The sequence below is a fragment of the Narcine bancroftii genome, chromosome 3, assembly GCF_036971445.1.
Source record: "Narcine bancroftii isolate sNarBan1 chromosome 3, sNarBan1.hap1, whole genome shotgun sequence".
Lineage (NCBI taxonomy): Eukaryota > Metazoa > Chordata > Chondrichthyes > Torpediniformes > Narcinidae > Narcine > Narcine bancroftii.
In genome coordinates, this window is record NC_091471.1 from 209,835,012 (window position 1) to 209,856,972 (window position 21,961).

General features: G+C 39.9%; 1 protein-coding gene across 3 annotated transcripts in view; it reads left to right on the forward strand.

The window, feature by feature from the left end:
• The window catches only part of gtf2e2 (general transcription factor IIE, polypeptide 2, beta), a 43,299-nt gene extending 22,214 nt beyond the window's left edge, over positions 1–21,085 (forward strand). For all 3 annotated transcript variants that reach the window (XM_069922876.1, XM_069922875.1, XM_069922877.1), the window contains exons 4-8: positions 1,322–1,429; positions 4,511–4,693; positions 7,221–7,314; positions 15,294–15,409; positions 20,705–21,085. In XM_069922876.1, coding sequence (XP_069778977.1) covers positions 1,322–1,429; positions 4,511–4,693; positions 7,221–7,314; positions 15,294–15,409; positions 20,705–20,824 — 621 coding nt within the window. In that variant the 3' untranslated portion in view covers positions 20,825–21,085. The remainder of the gene's footprint in view (positions 1–1,321; positions 1,430–4,510; positions 4,694–7,220; positions 7,315–15,293; positions 15,410–20,704) is intronic.
• Positions 21,086–21,961: the final 876 nt, after the last annotated feature.

Below are 21,961 nucleotides of genomic sequence, written 5' to 3' on the forward strand. Positions count from 1 at the left end.
TTTATTTACAAGTTTGCAGAGTTGGACTCAACTGGCTTCTCGCCAAGTCAAGCCCCGATACATACAGTGCATTGATTTTTATACCTTTTTTGTTTGTCCTTCCCCTTCTTTTTAACACTGTTTTAATTGGTTAGTTTTTGCAAAATCATCCTAAGTACACTTGCATTTGTAATTATCATGTTTGTCATGTACACTACGAACTCTACACGCACTAAATTCTGTTTCTCACTCTTTTTATCAATCTTTGGCTCCTACATGTCTCTCTGTGACCATGAAAATCTCTGTTTGTTATAACATTGTCTAGCTGAACTTTTATGGTAAGCTCCCTGTCTATTCTGGCTTCCCCTTTTATGATTAATCATCACATTTTAACTTAAGCCCTTTTTAACCTAAATTCTCTATCTATAACAATCCAGAAAGGGACAAGGCAGTCTCCAACATTCCTCCACAACTCTCAGTGAATACAGTTCATGGCCCAAGTGCCCACCTTAATGATTATGATGCAATGTGTAAATCTGAAGAGAGGGTACTAAACTTAATAGATTTCTTGCAAATCAAACAAACCTACTTCCCCTTGACTTCTGTGAGAGCATTAATTTTCACACTGTATCTGAAATTTTTGGCACTCCTTGCTATTTTTCATCTTTTCGGTTCCGACATGTTTAATCAACTGAGGTGAATGTGTTTTTAACTGAGGTAAACATTTTCATCGAGGGATAGCATTGCAATGTCTTGTAGTTGTTCAAAATAGCAGTGACATCTAGTGTTGAAACTAAGAAGTGTAATGGTAGCCTTGTAGTTTTTTTTGAAAATGGCAGCACATCTAGTGTTGAAAGTAAGAAGTACAATGTACATACAGTACAATTTATTGTTAGAGACTGTTTTAACGGGTCATATTTCCATTTTATTTTTAAAATTCACCCTGTGCCACTTAAAAATGGGCAATGGGCTGCAGTTGGCCCAGCAGCTATAGTTTGGCCACCCCTGATGTAATATATTTGTGCAACAACCTTCTGGGGTACCATTGCTCCTTTAATTTTGATCTTTTGACCTTTTCCAAATTTCAGCAATTAGCCATCATGATTCAGCTGTACGGACCATGGGCTCTGAAATTTACTCCAAAAAAACCTGCTTTTTTGTTTTTTTCCTTCTTCAATTTAATTGCTCTTTAAACTCCACATAATGGCCAGGTTTTGTGTCCTTCGTTCTAATATCACCCTCACTTTTGATAGTGCTCCAAAGATGGACCTGAGAATGTTGTGAAATAAAAAGGATATTAGATATAAGCAATTATTGACATTTAAATTTACTTTTCATGTAGACTCGTCACCAGCGTGGAGATACCCATCCATTGACATTGGATGAAATTCTGGATGAGACTAAACTCCTGGACATTGGCATGAGGCAGAAACAATGGTTAATGACTGAGGTGAGCTATTGGTGTAGCATCCAACAAGAGACTCTTCTTCAGAATGGAAGAGAGGTTTATAGAAAGGGAGTGGAATCTTTTCCAATTTACCTAACTGTATCATTGAACATTGTGAATGAAATAAAAGAAAAATGCCAACATTTGTATGGTATTTTCATAGCATTTAGATATCCAAAAGCAGTTTATAACCAATTGTGGTGATTAAAATGTCAACACAGTATTGGAATGAATTGACCTTCCATGCAGACTGTCAGCAATGAGAAACAGCCAGATAACTGTATTTTGTTTGAAGAATAACACTTGGCCAGATGATAAGGAGAACAGTGTTGTTTTCATGTTTTGAAATCTTTTGCATCTATTTGAGAGAGCAGCTGGACTTTGTTTATTCTAAAAATCATCTTGCTTGACATAGCAGTTCTCCCTGAGTGCTAAACTGAATAGTCCATCTAAATTATGTGCTTGAGTCTGTGAGGGGGTTTAAATTTAAGAACAGGCATGTATAAAAATTTCAATTTCTCTAACCGATTTTACCATTTAAATAACTTGTGGCTACTCTGCACTTTAATGATCTACCACTCCTTGTTAATTCTAGTTTTCAAAGTGTGACAGAATATATAGATGTGTTTTTGGGAGATAAATTAGGAAATGTTTGTTAGAGTAAGTCACATGCAAACACTTTAAAACAGAACTTATTTGAAATACTAGAGCCCTGCCCCATGCTAGACATATCGGCTCCACAGCTTTTGTAAGAGCTTTGGAGCGTGCCCGAGAGACTTCACTTATGGATTGTTGTTTTCAAAAGGCCACAGATGAAAGATCTTGTCAGAGCCACAGACAGTCTGAAGGAGAACTTGCTGTTCTAAGAGGGTCATGTGGTTTTGCAAGCTGAGAGAGTCAAACAGTGTTTCTGAGAGAGAGTGAGAGACACAGAGATCAGAAGGAGCTGGGACTGGAACAGGACAAGCTAGCAAGCTTGTGGAAAGCCCCATTTTGGAAAACAGCCTGGTCAGAGCCCTTGTGGTTCATGCAAGAGGAGAGGACTGACTGTCTAATGTTTCACTTGGAATAAGAGAAACAAAAAGGAACTCTGTGGTGACCTGAAAGAATAAGGTTATCATCTGGAGAACCCTGAAGGGGTAAGCTTCATCAACAAGACACTGGGGTGGCTGATTAAAAAGGAACAACAAATCTCTCTCTGAAAACCGACAAGAACCTTCCTGAGTGGTAACCATTTTCTGGTTTCAAGCACCAAAGCCTGGTGAACTTTATAAATGTTAAATTCTGTGTACAATATAAGAATTGCCTGCAACCACTGAACTTGGAGGAATGAGAAGTGAGATTGGACTGTGAACCAAAGAACTTTTCTGAACTTAAACACACATTACATACATGTGCGCTTAGAATTAGAAGGGGGTTGAGTTAGGTTAGTTAAGTTGTTAAAGTGTGATTCTATTTTCATATTTAAAAATAATTAAAAGCAACTTTTGTTTAAGTAACCATTTGTCTTAGTGAATATCTATTGCTGCTGGGTTTTGGGGCCCTCTGGGCTCGTAACAAAAGCAGAATCAAAAATGAAGGCCAATTTGTGATTGAACAGCTTGTAAGCCGTGAAAATGATATAAGAATGAAACGCAAAGTCCAGAGAGATCAAAATATCAGCATATTATGTATCTGGAGGGAAATTTTATTTTCCTAGTGACAGAAAAAAATGAGAATTGGAAATCATAATGAATGGGAAGAATTTAAGGAAGTGGTGGTAGAATGGGAGCACAGACAGCATGGCATGAATTTGTGAATTTGAGTTGACAGAGAAAGAGGGTTTTAATGCAAGGATGGAGCAAGGTGACGTTTTCCATGTTGGACAATGTTTTAAAGATTTTTTTACATCCTTGATCAATTTATGTAATTGCTCTAGACATGCAAGTCTTCAAGCTCTTTCAGTGCCTTCCTTTCTGCCTTCAGCTGTCAAGGCAATAACATTTGGTCTGAATTCATCACCTCTTTTCTCTTTGACACTGCTGTTTGATTAAGCTTTTGTTAATGCCCCTAATAACCTTTTTGGTACTGTGATGATGAGGCTTTCATGAGTCACTTTGGGATTTATTGATATTTTAAAGGCGCAAAGAATAGAACTTATTGCTTTAGAATGGCACCTGTTGAATTGGTGAATAGAACAGCTTGCTATGTAGTTTTAAATGTTACAATGTTCATGTGCAAAAGAATGCACTAAAACAGAAGCAGAATCTGAAAGGTAGATGTACATTAAAATTGCAAGTAATTATACATTTCAACCCTTGTCCCACATCCCTCCATTACAATACACAGGTATGTCCTTTCTGCATTGTAAGGATAACTTGCCAGAGGTGATGGTACAGTTTATACAGTTGAAGAAGGATATCATTGTGTCCTTGACCTCAGTGAAGCCTGTAGTGTCTGTATCCATTTGTTGATGAATCGGTACTCTTCCAGATTAAGTATCCCTTGACTAATATATTTTAGGTTAGTTACTTCACCATTAGTACCAGTAATGACTGAGGGACATGCCTGCCAGACATTTAATGAGAAGGAATGCAGGGTCATCTGTGTTTGATTGACATTTAATGAGGCGCTAAATATAGGCACAGTGTCCATATGGTTTTATTATTTTTGTGTTTTTATTGTAGAAGTTTGGCACAACAAATGATTTATTGGGCTACTTCCTTTTTTCAAGAAAATTAGTGAACCTAATGGGTTTCTGTGACAATTCATGCTTTTGTGGGTGGAATGGTTTTATGCATGAGTCATAGTGGAGAATAAAATTGCAATATGAAAACTCTCCCATAGATTGAAGCTTGATGCTGGGCTAGCTTGTCATAGCATATCTATTATAGCACTAATATATAAAACTATTCAACTTTTCCCATTAAGTCAGGTGCAGACTCTCTTAATCCCTAGTAGAGCTCCAAATCTGCATTATTATCAGTTTTATTAAAATCCTGAGAGATATTTGCTTTGTGCTGATTTTCATTGAAACTGATATGTTGGTGTCATATCTGGAATTTCCTCAAGTATTTTAGTAACATCTGGTTTTTTTTTTAACAGGCCCTGGTAAGCAACCCAAAAATTGATGCAACAGATGGGAAATATGCCTTTAAACCCAAGTACAATTTAAGAGATAAAAAAGCACTTTTGAGGCTTTTGGACAAGCATGATCAGCGGGGTTTGGGAGGAATCCTTTTGGAAGACATTGAAGAAGGCCTACCAAATGCACAGAAAGCTATAAAGGTATCTGAATATTTTACTAACACTAAAGAGATCCTATATTTCCTAAACTATTAACCTTACCCTTTGTATTATGCATAGGGTAATTCAGACTAGATTTTAATCTTCATGTCTCTGGAGTGGAACCTGAGCTACCAATCTGCTGCTGCTTTTATGGCAAATAAATTACTTTGTCATGACAGCTGCTTTCCTTGAAGTCCATCTGGTCGAATCGCTTATGCCCAGAAAGCACATTGTTCCTCTAAAGTTAATATTTCATGTGATATGGCAGGTGTTCTATGAGGCCCATCACAGACTACCTGAGAATGAAAGAGAAATACCTGTAGACATGTCTAATAGGAGAAATTAAAATTCCTTCATGCACATTTAGACAATAATAGCCCTTGTGATTCACTTAGTAGGTCGGTTTTCGAAAGAAGCTTGCAGCATAATGCGAGTGCTGTCTGTCACTTACTAAACCTAAAACAAGGTATCCTTACGAGTGTGCCCGTGAAACTAACTGGTCTGCGGAGATGATGCGTTTGTTGTTTGTGTTCCATTTATTAACTGGTAGATTCCTTTGAGATTCACCATTAGTTGTATCTTGCAAACCTGAAAAAAAAAACCATTTGTGCTTAATCTCAGATCATTTGAATGTCTTTATTGGGAGTAGGATAAGACTTTACTATTTGATGAGATCTTATTTTAACATAACCATATAACCACTTACAGCACAGAACAGGCCAGTTCGGCCCTACTAGTCCATGCCGTAACAAATCCCCACCCTCCTAGTCCCACTGACCAGCACCCGGTCCATACCCCTCCAGTCCTCTCCTCTCCATGTAACTATCCAGTCTATCCTTAAATGTAACCAATGATCCCGCCTCAACTACGTCTGCCGGAAGCTCATTCCACATCCCTACCACCCTTTGCGTAAAGAAATTACCCCTCATGTTCCCCTTATAATTTTCCCCCTTCAGTCTTAAACCATGCCCTCTAGTTTGAATCTTCCCCACTCTTAATTGAAAAAGCCTATCCACATTTACTCTGTCTGTCCCTTTTAAAATCTTAAACACCTTGCATTCCTGTCTTTGCCTATCAAGTGTCTGTTTATTCTGTCTAAAATATTCAGCAACTTTGCTTTCTCTGTGCTTTGAGAAAGAGTGTTCCAAAATCTCATGACTTCCTCATCTGGGTCTAAAATAAGTGATCCTTTATTTGTTGGCAATGATGCTCTGGTTTTAGATTCTCCCACAAGAGGAAACAATCTCTTCACATCCAACTGGTTCAGATTTATTGTCACATGTCCCAAGATGAAGTGATAGAGGTTGCTTTGCAGGCAGCAGTCCAGTAGATTATCATATGTAATATAATTAATTCACAGTACAAAAGTGTGGAGTTTTAGACAGAAGTCAATTGGTATGGAGAAAAGGCAACATCATTTCACTGATTTGGGATTCATTCTGGAATTTGAAAACTGTGGGTGAAAAATGCACCTTGAATTTCTAATGCTAGACCAGCAGCATTAGAAATTCACCAAGGCAAAGGTATCTTCAAAATAATAATTTTTATTAATAACTATTAATAATATGAAATTTCTTACTTAACTCTAACTTAACCCCACTATCCGCAAATGTATAAGCGTGTGTGTGTGTCAAATCCCAAACCATTACAGTTTAGTCATAATTCTGAAGAGATGATTTTAAAGTTCAGTCTCAGAAATATTTTGTGTTAAAATTGATCCATTTTCCTCTGTAGATTCCTATCACCTTCATCACAATTTACCTCTGTAGATTCCTAACACCTTCATCACAATTTTCCTCTGTAGATTCCTAACACCTTCATCACAATTTACTTCTGTAGATTCCTAACACCTTCATCACAATTTACCCTGCTCATTTCTCTTTGCCATCAGCAAAATGGTAACCATATCATTAGTGCATTTACCTGTTGTTTATAGAATATAAAAGCTTGTGGGACCATTACCAATGCCTATGGCCAACCAGAAAAAGGCAATTTATGTATATCCTCTGTCTCCCATTAGCCAACCTATCTTCTCTCCATGTCAATATGCTACATCCTACACCATGAACTTTTTTTTTTAAACTTTGTCTTACAATTTTTTTGGGACAAAGGAGTTACATTTGCTGTTTTTCCATCTACACTGGAACCATTACTGAATCTGGAGAATTATAGCTTACTACTGTACTTCCCAAGCCACTTTAAGGCACTAGAATTAAGTCCACCAGGATCTGGATACTTAGCAGTCCACAGCTCCAACAATACTCACAAGTGATATCAGTTTTCTTGAATACTTCCCTCTTTCCCAATTTTGGATTTATAGCTATTTGAGGGATATTATTTGTATCCGCTCCAGTACGCAAGAGTTGTTTTAGTAATTCAGCATGGAAGTATAACATCCTTTCAGCATCTCTAGCAAGTTGAACGTCATTTAAGAACACTTTTTGAACACTCATTAAGCACACACCGTTATATTTGTTGTATTTAAATCAATTAACTTTCATATAATTTATGGCATGTACTTCTATAGGTATTGGGGGATCAAATTGTTTTTGTGACACGACCTGATAAAAAGAAGATTCTTTTCTATAATGATAAAAGCTGTCAGTTCACGATGGATGAAGGTAAGATGTTTTGCTTTTTAATAAGCATACTTTTCAGTAATTTGGCTAGCTTTGTTTCATTTCTTATTAATAAGACACAACAGGCGGCATGGTTTTTTTTTTCATTTTCAAGCAGATGCATTTATTTATGGTCTCTTAGAGCACAACTTCTTGTGATATCAGAATCAGAATTTATTGTCATGAACTGATCATGAAATTCAATGTTTTGTGGCAGCATCACAGTGTAGACATTCATATTAGAACCATCTTACAACATTACTGTAAAAAAAAATAGTGTACAGAAAGTGAGGCAATGTCTTTGGTTCATTGATTATTCAGGGATCTTATGGCGGAGGGGAAGAAGCCGTCCTTGTGCTGCTGAGTGTTCGTCTTCAGCCTCCTGTACCTTTACCCCAATGGTAGCAGAGTGAAGAGGGCATGGCCTGGGTGGTGGGGGTCGTTGAAGATAGAGGCTGCTTTTTTAAGACACCATCTCATGGAGACGTCCTCCATCGAGTGAAGTCCAGTGCCCATGATGTCACAGGCCGAGTTAACAACCACTGGAGTTTCTTCTTGTCCTGAGAATTGGCGCCTTCGTACCAGGCAGTGATGCAACTGGCCAAAACGCTCTCCACGGTTCACCGTATTTCTTGAGGTATCCCTGGTGAATTCCCCGGGCGCTCATCGCCCGCGGCAGCGCTAAGAGCGACACCACCCATCAAATGTTAATAGTCAGGCAAGTGTCAACAGGCAGCATGGTTGATGTAGTGGTTAGTGCAACACTTTTGCAGCACCAGTGATTAAGACTGGACCAGGGTTCGAACCCCGCGCTGTCTGTAAGGAGTTTGTATGTTCTCTCCGTGTCTGTGTGTTTTCTCCAGGGACACCAGTTTCCTCCCACCGTTCAAAACGTACCAGAGGTGTGGGTTAATGGGGTGCAAATTGGATGGTACGGACTCGTGGGCTGAAATGGCCAGTGACCATGTCTAAAAACAAAATTAGTGTATTGCAACACAAAACTACCATTGATTTGGTTTTAATAACCCAACTATTTCAGTTGAGCGAATGACAACAATATTAATGGCCACCACCGTGTGTATGTATTTTTAATAATTTGGATAAGAATGTAGTTGGCAAGGTTAGTAAGTTTGTGGATGAAAATTAGTGATATGGTAGATGATGACAAATCTTATGTAAGATTACAATAGCATGTAGATCAGTTGTCAAAATGGGTCAAGGAATGGTGGATGAAACTTAGTGTTGCACTTTGTGCAGTGAATGGCAGGGCCTTGGATAGTGTTGTTAAAGAGAGAGACCAAGGTAAACGAGCAACAGAGGTGGTAAAGAAAGTGTTTGGTACCCTTACCTTCATTGGTCAGGGCATTGAATACAAGAATTGGAAAGTCATGTTTATGAGATCACACTTTGAATATCTTATACTTCATCCTCCAGTTCTTTACTTACGTGGTTCTTCATCCTACCAGCCTCTGCATTCAACCAATTATCCTCTGGAATATCCGCCACCGGATGCATAATCCTATCAGCAGATATATCTTCCCTCCCCTTCCCTCTCCACTTTATGTAGCGACCACTCCCTGCAGGACTCTTGTCCACTTCCATTCCCACAAATCACACTCTCAGAACCTTCCCCTGTGACTCCAAGAAGTACTACTCTTGCACCCCCACCTCCCTCCTCACCACCATTCAGGGCCTCAAACAGTCCTTCCAAGTGAATCAACACTTCATGTGAATCTGCAGGGTCATTTACTGCATCTAGTGCTCCCAATGTGGCCTCCCTCTACATCAGGGAAACTGGACGCAGATTGGAAGATCATTTTGTTGAGCATCTTCGCTCTGTGTCCACTGCAATAGCAAGGATCTCCCAGTGGCCAACCATTTCAATTCTGCACAAACTTCCCACATGAACATCCCTGTCCTTGGCCTTATGCACTGCCAAACCGAGGCCATTCACAAATTGGAAGAACATTATCTTGTAATCTCTCTGGGCACTTTCCAAAAAATGTCATTAATGTCGATTTCTCCAGTTTCCATTTACCACCCCCCCCACCCCCCCCCAACCACACCAACACAGGTATCTCTCTAATTTCCTTTCCCTTTGATACCTTTTCTCCAACTCCCCACCCCCTTCCCTTCCCTCTCCTTTCAAAATGCTATACGTACTTTGACGAGCAGCTCAGGCATGAAACGTTGCTTCAATACAGAATCACTAACCTGAAGTACCAAGTTAATCACAGTACATTTGAACAAAAAATTGATACTGAGCACAGAGAGGAATGTGTGTAAGAAATGGAGTACGAAACATGGAGAGATATAGAGTTTTAGGGAAGGTGTTTCATAGCTTGGGGCCTACACGCAAAGCAAATGATTTGCAGTGGTGGAGAAATTAAATTCAGGAGTCTGCAAGAGGCCAGAATTGAGGTTGCAGAGAAGTAAAAAGTTTGCAAAGATGGGAATATTGCAGAGATAAGGTGGAGGGGGAGTTAAGGTGAAACTTGATCCAACAAGGATAAAGATTTGAAATGTACTGTAGGGCTGAAAACACGTGTCAATCAGCAAACACGAGTAACTGAAACAAATTAAGAAAGTAGAAGCATGGTTTGGCGAACACACTTGTATGGGTAGAAGATGGCTGGCCAGTAGTTGGAATAGTCAAGTCAAAAGGGAACAAAGGCAGGGTTATGGTTATCAGCAGCTGTTGTGTGGATGGAGTGGAATTCTAATACCAATGTTGTGAGTGGTCTAGTCCAGCTTTGGACAATATCTGGGAATGTTGCCCAGTGGTCAAGCCTGTGGTCCAAATCAAACACAAAAGCTGACAAAATGGGGCGGGTCCCATAGTACCAGAGACCTGAGTCAGTCCTGATCATGCATGCCGTTTGTGTGGGTTTTGCATGCTCTCCCCGTGTCTGAGTCGATTTCTTCTGGTGTTCCAGCTTCTTGCATCCAATAGGTGTGATAAATTGCTCTTAGTGTGTATGCAAGTGTTAGAAGCTGGTTTGATGAGAATAAAGGGAGAATAAAAATGGGAATATGTAGGATTAGTGTAAACAGGTGGTTGATGGTTAGGACAGACTTTGTTAGGTTGAAGTGTCTGCTACTATTCTGCAGTAATGATAATAGTTTGTCTTCTCCATGTTTAGTGGCAGGAGATTTCGGTTTGGGTTACGTCATTCGTTGTATAAATGATGTGACAAATTTGAGGCAGTGGAGTGGTCCAAGGAGGTGTTTGAGGAATTGAGCACGATTTGTAATGCTTTCAAATGATGCGATTGAGAGCTAGAAATAAAAGTCAGTCAGTAATGGATCTTTGTGGAATGGGAGAGATGAAAGTGCTGGACTGGAAAGGGAAACACTGTCAAGGACAGGGTATATTTCAATAAAATAAGGATGGAAACGTGCAAGAAGAGTTACCATTCAGCAGGATCATAGATGAGGATGTGAATAGAAGGTTAGTTGTGTGATGAGCCATGGATAAATTGAGGAATAGTTTATGATAATTGCCATGGTGACTTATGGGTATGATAAAGAATTTTTCAGGGCTATTTCATGGCCATAAGCCAAGTTTGAAGTGATGCACATGTTGAACAGGCGTGGATTTTTCAGGTGACCCCATGATCAGGGAATTTACAGTGGAAAGGTAATTCTGAAGATCAGCGGAGTTAGCACCAACAATGATATTATAGGACAATGTTAATCATATCTTTAGTTTAAACAAGATCTTGTAGCAGACGTGTAGCGGGCCAAGCAGGAGCACAACACGGTATCGTGAACTGTCGCCAGCGCAGTTTTGCAGGTGTGCAGAACCATAATACGGACGGGTGAATACTCACCTAATGGACCACACGTGAGAGATACTGAGTGCCGAGGGATGGCACGTTAATCTGCTGAGTCTCCTGCCGGAAGGCGTGGGACACTCACAAGGCTTAATTTAAACCTGCCAGTCCCGTGGATCGGCAGCAAACCCATAGTGACGTCCCACTTTGTCCCATGGAGCCTGGGACATGTAGTATATAAAAAAAGCTTGTAAACTCTGAATAAATCAGTCTTGAGTTGACTAATCTGGCATGTGTTTGTATTACTTGAGGAACTATTCCATAGTAGCCATTACAATTGGTGACCCTGACTGCAAGATTCAGCCGAAGCCTGAGTCTACAGTCATTATGGACACAGCTGCAGCAGCGGGACTTCACTTCCCTCCTTTCTGGACCCATCAACCTCGGGTTTGGCTTATTCAGGCTGAAACCCAGTTTTGTCTTCAGGGCATAGCAGCGGAGGACACGAGGTTCTGGCATGTTGTAGGTGTGTTGGATGCCGCTACTGCATCTCGAGTAAGCAAATTTATTGCCAATCCCCCAGCGGAAAACCAGTACACCAGATTCCGCCAGTTTCTTCTGGATACACTGAAATTAATGAGACATGAGCGTGGCATGCGGGTTTTGAACATGGAAGGCCTGAGTGATAGGAATCCATCGAACCTAATGAATGAGATGGCTTGCATTGGCGGATGGTCATTCTCATTGCCTGCTCTTTGAAACCCTATTCCTATCAAAGCTCCCAGCTCATGTTGCCATACCCACTGCTAACATGGATTTCTGCCGTCCCCATGACATAGCACGGGAGGTTGACAGGCTCTATTGTACTCCAACGCGAGTCTGTTCAAATACAGCCTGTTTTGGCAGCAGATACATCTCCCGCGTCCTATGAACCTCCTGTATCTGTAGTTCAATCAAAGAAGGAGGAACATGCTGACGTGTCGAGAGTGATGTTTTTACCATCGTCATTGGGGGAAAAAAATTGCCTTAAATGTGTCTGGCCATGTACCTATTATAGGAAAAAGGCGGGAAATTAAAGAGCCAGCTGCCAGTAGAGGCCTCGGCAGCTGGCACAAATACGGGTCTATTGTATCTTCAAGACGACACGAGTAAGCGCAAGTTTCTTGTAGTCACAGGTGATGAGGTCACTCTACTCCTGCCTACCTATTTTGAAAGAGCACATAAACAACAACACCTGGCTCTTGGAGCAGCAAGTGGATCTACCATTCCCAGCTTTGGCACGTGACGGATCACAATTGGAATTGCAGGGACCGCATTCCATTGGAATTGCGTCTTAGCTTCTGTTGCTCAGCCCATTTTGGGTGCAGACTTTTTACGATCCCATGACTTACTGGTGGACATGAAACGGAAGAAATTGGTTTATGTCACCATTTTTCAAACATGCCCATTGGCATGCAGCCAAGGGAGAGTTTCCTGGCTCAGGGTACATACGCTGCACAAGGATGCCTATGCTACCCTGCTCAATGAATTTCCCTGTATTCTCACTCCTAATTTCAGTGCCTCAAAAACAACCCATGGTGCGTCTCATTACATAGACACTTCAGGCCCACCGATTCATGCCAGGGCTTGTCGTCTTTCACCTAATAAACTGCTGCAAGCAAAGGCGGAGTTTGTGGCAATGGAGGAGTTGGGTATCATTCGATGCTCCAACAGTCCTTGGGCATCATCATTACACTTGATACCCAAGAAAGCAGTGGATGGAGACCCTGTGGCGATTACCGTAGGCTTAATGATGTTACTACACCCGACAGGTACCCAATTCCTCATATACAGGATTTTGCTGTCCTTCTACATCGTTGCTGCATTTTTCCAAGGTCGATCTGGTCAAGGGATATCATCAGATGCCTATCCATAAGGCTGACGTTCCTAAAACAGCAATTATTGCCAGTATCTCAAAACATGAGATACATTCTAACAGTGGTGGATTGTTTCACGCCCTGGCCAGAGGCCATCCTGTTGCCATCCAGTGACATTGAAACATGTGCTAAGGCAATTCATTGTCAATTGGATCGCTAGATTTGGTGACCCAACGCACATAACTTCAGACCACGGAGCACAATGGTCTGCTTTTGTGGCACACACCTGCACCACTCCACGTCATACCATCCACAGTCCAATGGCCTTGTGGAACATTTCTACCGGCAACTAAAGTCCACACTTAAGGCCCGAATCTCCTGTCCCAATTGGGTCGATGAGTTGCCATGGGTTCTACTGGGAATTTGCATGGCCCCAAGGATTTGTCTGCATCATCTGGAGAGATGGTTTATGGTACGGTCCTTACAGTTCCAGGGGACATTAATTTTGCAACCAACTCTGAGCGGGACATCCTTCAGCAGCTTTGACGTGGTATCACTAGCAGCAAACCTGTTTCTACCAACTGGCATGGAACCCCTAAACAATATGTGCTCCTCGATGCTGATTTTGTTTTTGTATGCAGACAGGTCCCAGGAGCGCTATTACAACAACCATATGAGGGCCCTTTTCATATGATTAAGAGGGACGGAGTTGTGTTTACTTTGGACATTGGGGGATATTCGCAGTTGTTTACTGTAGACAGATTCAAGCCTGCCCATGTGGATCCCACTGCACCCATTCAATGCCCCCAGCCCAGACGGCGTGGGCATCTACCTAAGGCACATGCAACTGGTATTTTAGTTTCCGGCAATGATTCTGGGGGGGCCACGCAGGTGTACAGCGCAGTTCTGCAGGCGTGCGGAACCATAATGCGAACAGCTGAACATTCACCTAATGGACCTCATGCGAGAGTATCTCTCGTAGAGTAGAGTGCCGAGGAATGGCACATTGATCTGCTGAGTCTCCTGCCGGAAGGCGCAGGACACTCACAAGGCTTAATTTAAACCTGCCGGTTCCGTGGATTGGCAGCAAACCCATAGTGACGTCCCACCTTGTCCCATGGAGCTCGGGACATGTGGTATATAAAAGAAGTTTGTAAACTCTGAATAAATCATCTTCAGTTGACTAGTCTGGCGTGTGTGTTTGTATTACTTTAGTAGCTCTACCGTAATAGCCGCTACAATCTTATCTTAACAGTCGAGTCACTCTTCGTTACAAATGCTCTGTGTGCTTTTTAAAAATTGGGGACATTGGATGATGAGTTAATTATCTGGTTCGGTTTTGGACAAAATAGTGGAATGGTTGGCCAGGTGGTTGAATTTGTGGCCCAGATCAAAAACTCTGCCTAAGTTCACCAGGAAGAGTATTACCAGGCTGATACCTGGAATGGCAGGAATGACTTATGAGGAAAGATTGCGCAAATAGGGATTGTACTCGCTGGAGTTTAGAAGATTGAGAGGGGATCTCATAGAGACCTATAAAATTCTGGCAGGACTGGACAGGCTGGATGCAGATGGGATGTTTCCAATGATGGGAAAATCCAGAACCCGGGGCCATGGTTTGAGGATAATAGGCAAACCATTTAGGACCGAGATGAGGAGGAATTTCTTTACCCAAAGGGTGGTGAATCTGTGGAATTCATTGCCACAGAGGGCAGTAGAAGCAGGTTCATTCAATATATTTAAGAGGGAATTAGATCTATTTCTTCAGTATAAGGGTATTAAAGGTTACGGAGAGAAGACGGGGACGGCGTACTGAACTTTAAGATCAGCCATGATCTCGTTGAATGGCAGAGCAGGCTCGAAGGGTCGAATGACCTATCCTGCTCCTATCTTCTATGTTTCTATGTTTCAAAGCAAAATACAATTGTTGAAAGACTTTCTTCACGAATATTCTCATGTTTAGCCATCAGTAATGAAAACAATGCAGAGCTGTGATGAAATTCTTCCCAAAAATTTATTTTAAATCTCTAATAGCTTGTAAATCAGATTAATTTTAATAAAGTAGTGTAATAACATTTTTTTCCTTTTGAGTGTTTTAAATTATTTAAAGTTTGATTTTAAGATTTGCATCTCTTGTGCTGTTTTATTCTTACTATGTGCAGGGCTGCATAATGTACAATTCTTCCAAAGTTTCCACAAATTCCTGCTGGGAGTATTTTGAACATAAACATTAAATTTAACTGAATGGCTGCTAGCTTGATTATGGTCATGTAATCCCTTCTATTCATTAACAGCCAGGAATAAAAACTCCATGTACAAGTATAACAATGAAGACTTTATTCTGATGTAGAATTTCAGAAGCTGTGGAGAAGCATTCCAGTGGATTCTATGGACGAAGAGAAGATTGAAGAGTATTTGAAAAGACAAGGCATTTCTTCAATGCAGGAGACAGGACCAAAGAAGTTGGTATGTCCCTTTCCATTTTGGATATATGACTTGAGACTACAAAAAATCCTTGCAACCTTTAACATGTAATGCAGTCTGATCCTTTAGATGTAGAGAGGTAAAGTTTAAATAACATGGATTTTTTTATTAATTTGGCTCAAAATTCATATTACACTACTCATAAATAATGCATTCAATTCAACCAAGCCTAGTCATCTATTCCCTTCACCATCATTTATTCCCTGACCCAAACCCCCAACATTGTCACATTTGCCAATCAGTTGCCAAACGTATTTTCCCTCATTGATGTATTATCTGTCTGATTCATTAAATCAAATTGAGAACTCTGAATTTCTCCTATAAATTTCTGCACTATTGTTTCAAATTTTGTGTTAACATAATGGGAAAAAGCTTGGACTAAACATATCACTTACACATATCTGCTCCATTTATTTTACATATATTTATAAGTAATTGCAGAAGATGTCCCCAAAGTGTACTCTTGGAGACACTCAGTTTGGTCCCATTCATTTTGGCAAGACTGTCCTTAATTCCTGATTTGTCTTTTTTTTTCCCATCTACCCAAATTTAGGCACTTTATTATGTGTACCCTAATTTCAATATCTCTGATCTTTTTATAATAATCTAATTTAAAGCCTCATATGCACTTTATTCTCTATAAATAAGTAAGTCAAACACAATCACTCATGTCTGGTATAGCAAAACTGGATGTACCAAGCAGGCCAAGCTATGCAAATGAAGAAAAGACAATCTGAACCAAAACGATAACCAATAGAAATGGCTAGTTCTGATATAGAAAGAAAGAATTACCCAAACATGGAAAATTCAGTATAGAGTCCAAAAGGCTGCAACAAGCCCAGAAGGAAAATGAGGTGTTATTCTTCAAACTTGTGTTAGGTCAAGCTGTAACTTTGTAAATCACCTCAGGTAGGTGAGCGTGGGAAGGGGTAGAGAATTAAAGTGATGGACACTGGATGCTTAAGGTCACTCCTGTGGATTTGAATGCACTTGCTGCATTCACCCAGTGCAAATGAGACCACATTATACACATTAAATGCAGTATAATGTTTGGGAAGTGCAAGTGAATTGCAGCTTTATCTGGAAGGACTGTTTGGGCCTCTTTGGGAAGGGAAGAGATGAAAAGACTTGTGTTACTTCTCCTACCAGATATTTTCTGTTCTGAACTTATAAATTAAATCGCACATTCCTAATGTATAAAGAAGTCTTCTTATGGAAATTAATTGTACTATTTATTGAGGAATTTAGATGCTTTAATTAATGATAGAATGAAACATCAAGGAGCAAATATTGAAGCAGAAAGGAATTAATGTATATTTTGGTGTATAAGTTTACCCCCACTTTTTTAGTCTAATTTTAAGGGTTTTATGGAATATCTGGTGTATAAGTATACTCTCATTTTCTGGCTGCCTGAGGTGCCCTGTTGACCAGAGTATAAGTTGACCCTCATCGATCACGTGAATTGATCTACGAGGCATTGGCTGGAGGTAATTGCTATCACAGAGGGTCCATTGACACAATGCAGCACGCGACGAAAATAGAAAGTGAGCTTTAAGTTGAAAGTGATAGAAATGGCCAAGAAAACCAACAACCGCGCTGCTGCAAGAAAATTTCATGTGGATGAGAAGTTGGTAAGAGATTGGAGGAAGAAAGAAGAGACTTTAAGAAACAGACCAAAGAGGCAATGTTCTTTGAGAAAAGGAATCACTCATTGGCCAGAGTTGGAAAATCACGTTGCAGAATGGGTACGTGAACAGAGGCAAGATTTCTACATAGTCACCCAAAATGAAATAAGAACATTTGCACTGTAGTGGGCCAAGTTGCACCCAAACCGCAGTGATGATTTTGAGGCTACAGTCGGCTGGTGCAAACATTTCATGAACAGGAAAAATCTGGTATTACACCAAAAAAACAAAAATTGCAAAGAAACTACCAAAAGATCTTGATGATAAAGTTGTAGGTTTTCACCAGTTTATCATACGGAACTGGCAGAAACACCAGATTGCATTGGCAAATGTCAGAAACATAGATGAAACCCGACATGATAGGCAATAGAACAGAGGAATGGAAAGGAGAAAACCAGAAGTACAAGCCAGGAAAGGACCAGGTTTACCGTGGTGTTATCATGCATGGCTGACAGGACAAAGTTAAGACCCGTGGTCATCTTCAAATGCAAAATTAAACCGAAAATGAAATTTCCTGCAGGTATTTTTGAACATTTTCATGAAAAAAGATGGATGGATAAAAATGGTGTAAAACTATGGCTAGATAATGTGTGGAACAGAGTTTGCTGGTTTTGGATATGTTTTGTAGCCACTTAACAGAACACTAAAAGTAGATTAGCACTACATAATACTTAAATGGTGGTTATCTCGAGTGGTTTGACATCTACATTGCAACCTTGTCTGCTTAAACACGCCATTCGTAGATCATGTGCGCGAGGAATGGAATACATGGATGTCAGATGCAGAAAAGTCATTAACAAAAGGTGGAGCAATGTGTGCTGCATCACTTGATATGCTGCGTAACTTCATGCTCAAAGTTAAAGTAGAGACTGTGATTAAAATTATTTTAAAAGTGTGGTATCTCTTGTGCAGTTGATGGCACGGAAGATGATCTATTGTCGGACACTGATGATGAAGCTGAAACCTCATCAGATGCAGTCCAGGACCATATGATGACTGTTTAAACAGTGAGAGTGTAACGTTCTCACTATGTGAGTGTGGAGAAGAATGACGCACACCAAAGCTTTGGAAAATGAGATTGGTTTGTTGCTCTGGCCATTGCACTTATATGGGCTCCAGGTGCTGACATCAGGGCCCCATGTCATTGGAGCACTGGCCTGGGATTGGCTGGCATTCCCACCAGAGTTCCCGATCTTCCTGCCATATGGAAGTGAAGTGCCAGTTAATGAAGTAGACAAAGACGATGTGGTCAAACAATAATCATGGCTTTTATGAGCAGAAACTCACAGTACAATAATGAAAGACAATAGGTGCACATACAGTTATACCCAAGGGGAGTGTCCTTAACAGTAGAGATAATGCACAGCCAATGTTAGTACAGCAAGGCTCGCCAGAGGGGAGACAGGCAGCTTGGCAGACATTCACCACAGGAGGTCACCTAGGTCGACAGCTGGTGTCACCTCAAATTCACACATGGCGGGCCGATCCTTATCTCTGTGTGCGGGCCGCTATGTGAGTACGGATGTGCTTGTTGCCATCTTTGCCTCAGATGATGATAACAAGAGTGATTTTTAAGGGTTTTTAATGTGTTGTTTTCAGACAATGAGCGATTTTGAAGGGTACTGATTGTGTTGTTTTCAATAAAAATCTCAGTGAAAATATGTCGCAGTCAGGTTTTTTGGTTTTTCAAGGGTTGTCTTGTACGCCAAATCAGTTTTTCAAGGGCCAACTTATACACCGGATCAGCACAGATTGGATTTTGAGCTGAATTTAAAGTCTCAAAAGTATATCCAGTGTATAAATAGACCCCCATTTTTTGAGAGTTTTTTTGGGGTTTCACGACATATGCCAAAATATATGGTAGCATCAAAATTCCTGTTATTTGAACAGGTAATGTGATTAGTTCATTATAAAATCTAAGGAAGCCACAGTGAGACATTTACATAAAAATTGACAAATAACGTGTGATGTTAGGTATTAGACATTGGTTAAAGCATAACACCATACTTTTGATTGAAACTCCTGTCAAAAAAGAAGCAAGAGATGTGAAATTTGAAGATGTACATTCAAGAGATAATGTTTAAGGGACAAACAGATTTTTTTTTTAATTAATAGAAACAAAAAATCAGCAAATACTTGTAAAGAATTTTTAAAAAGTCACACAGGAATGACAAACATTAAGGAAAGAGTCTTGTGAAGACTGTTAAAAATTTGATTAGCCTTGCAGATAGACAATTACCATTAATATAAAAGGATGCAGAAATATCACACAGGAATGTTAAACACTAAGCAAAGCTTCCTCTGCTTTGTGTGTGTTAAAGATTTGATTAACCCTGTAGATAAATAATTGACATAAGACAATAAGACCGAAACCAAGGCTACACAAACACAAAGGTGCCTGATTAAATATATAAGGTCAAAAACTTAAACGGGATTAACTGTTTGAAGTAATTAATTTATGTTCCTAAGAAAAAATGCAAAGGCAGATGCTAATAAGAAACAGGAACAATCTACCTCAAAATAACCTGTGTATGAAATTTGTGAAAAATGCTCTGCCAAAAAGAACCATATAAGGTGTGCCAAAATGCTATATATTTTGAGTAAGGATCAGTGCAGGGAATGAGCGACACTGCCTACTTTTCTTAACACCCGTTACTCCTGGTAGCGTAATATAATAAATTGGGTTGTATGCTCCGTGTTCTGTTTGTTCTGTTGTTACAGCGTGGGCTGACCATCACATGCTCAGTATGTCAGGAAAAGAAATGACATTCAGTGGATGATTTGTGGTCAGAACTGAAAGATCCTCAACCTGTAAAGTTTACTCTTTCCACAAATAATAATTAAAAAAATATACTGAAGGGATCCCCCTCTCTTTTCACTTAAAAGCTAATGATGACCTCTTTAATTTTCAGCAAGATTAGTTTGTTTACTGTGTGCTGTATTGGATCATGTTCTAGGAATAATATCGAAACACAGGAAATGGTATAGCCCCCAGGTGTTAACAAATACAAATGATAATAAAATACTATGGCCTTTTCTCATGGAACAGCAGATTATTTCCTTGTTTTCCGTATGTGTCTATCTCAACAAAATGTACATCTTTTATCCCCATTTCACATGGCCACTTTCATTTGTCTTTCTTCTAGCCCTCGTTTCCCTTTTCTTTCTTGTGGCTCTGCTCTCGCTCTAGCTTCGTCCTCTAATTTTTTTTTTGGGGGTCAGGATGGTTGGCATGGAGATTAGTACAATGTTTTTACACCGCCAGTGATGGGGACCATGGTTTCAATCTTGCACTGTCTGTCAGGAGTTTGTACGTTTTCCCTGTGTCTCTGGGGGTTTTTCTGGGGGCTCTGGTTTCCTCCCACTGTTCGAAACATGCCAGACGTGTAGGTTAATTGGGTGTAAAGTGGGCAGCATGGACTCATGAGCCGAAATGGCCTGTATGTCTAAAAAAAAATCTTCTGTACTCACCCTTCCCACCTCATGTATTTTTGCCTTGGCAGCAGTTAATGTAGCAAATAGTCTGTATTTGTTAACAGCTAAAATGAAGAGCACTTTACATTATTTATAAAAAATTGTTTATATATTTCAGGTATCTGTTCAGAAGAGGAAAAAGTCTGCTTCTCAGAGAAAAAGGAAATTCAAGGCACATAATAATCATATGGCAGGGATACTAGAAGACTACTCTGAAGGAGTGACTGGCAAAGAATAGTGTGAAAGAAGTAGAACAATACTTGATGACAAACTAAATATCGCAACAGTGCTGTGAATGCAGCACAATACAGCAAGACTGATGATAGTTTTTCCATTGATATCCTTTTGTTTTGTTACTTTGCTTTTTGTGGTATTTCATTAGAACGTTTTGTGCAACTAATATTATAGATTCTGAGGTTAAACCAACAGCATTTAGACAAAAAAAAACATTGTTTTGCATTTTAGTATGAATCTTGCTCAGTAAAATGTGGTGTCTGCATCAGAGGTCCCTATCTTTTTCTTTTGGAATTCTGGAGTCCTTTGGGGAGTATATTGTACAATAAAAACAAGCATTTATTATACCAAAAATAACAAGCCTCAAGAACTAATTCATAGCAGGTGCCCTGTTTTTAGCAACATCTTGGAGCTGGTTATCGCTGCATCAATAGAGGTAAAGGTTCCATTATTGTCATGTAATACTACATTTAGAATGTAACATAGATGAAATTCTTTACCTTTGTCTCATGTAAGGAAGACAGAGAGTTGCCCCTTTGTCCAGCGCCCCTCACAGAAACAAGGCCCCAACGAGGAACAAACGCGCGAACCCTGGTTTACAAAACCAGTGCTCTAGATTTGCACAGAATGACCAAGAAATTATCTTGAGCTGTTCCAACTCCACCTCCCTAATTTTCCATAAATTTGACAGTTTTCTGTGTTGTGGTATAGGTTAATTTGACGCAACAATATTGAGCATGCCTCTGACTGATGATAATTCAGGACCTTTACCACTCCCAATGAGGTATGTTCCAAGTCTTCCTGCCAAGTCATGCACTGGTGAAGTGTGGGTGTCCCAGAGCCAATGTGTGCAAGGCAGAGGATGTGCTCTAACACTCCCCAATTGCAGGATTATCTGCCATAAAATTTGAGCACATCATGTGCCCTAATATCTCTGGATTAAGAAGTTTATAGCGTATCATTACTCTAACACCAGAGTAGTAATTTCTTGCTTCAGAACAAATGAATTCTGTCATCAAATATCAATATTTGGATCAACAGCAAAGAACACTTTTACCAATTATCAGGTAATGGTTTATTTTGTTTATGAGATAATGGTTTTGACTTCCAATTTTTTAACTGGGGAAGATTTTACCACATG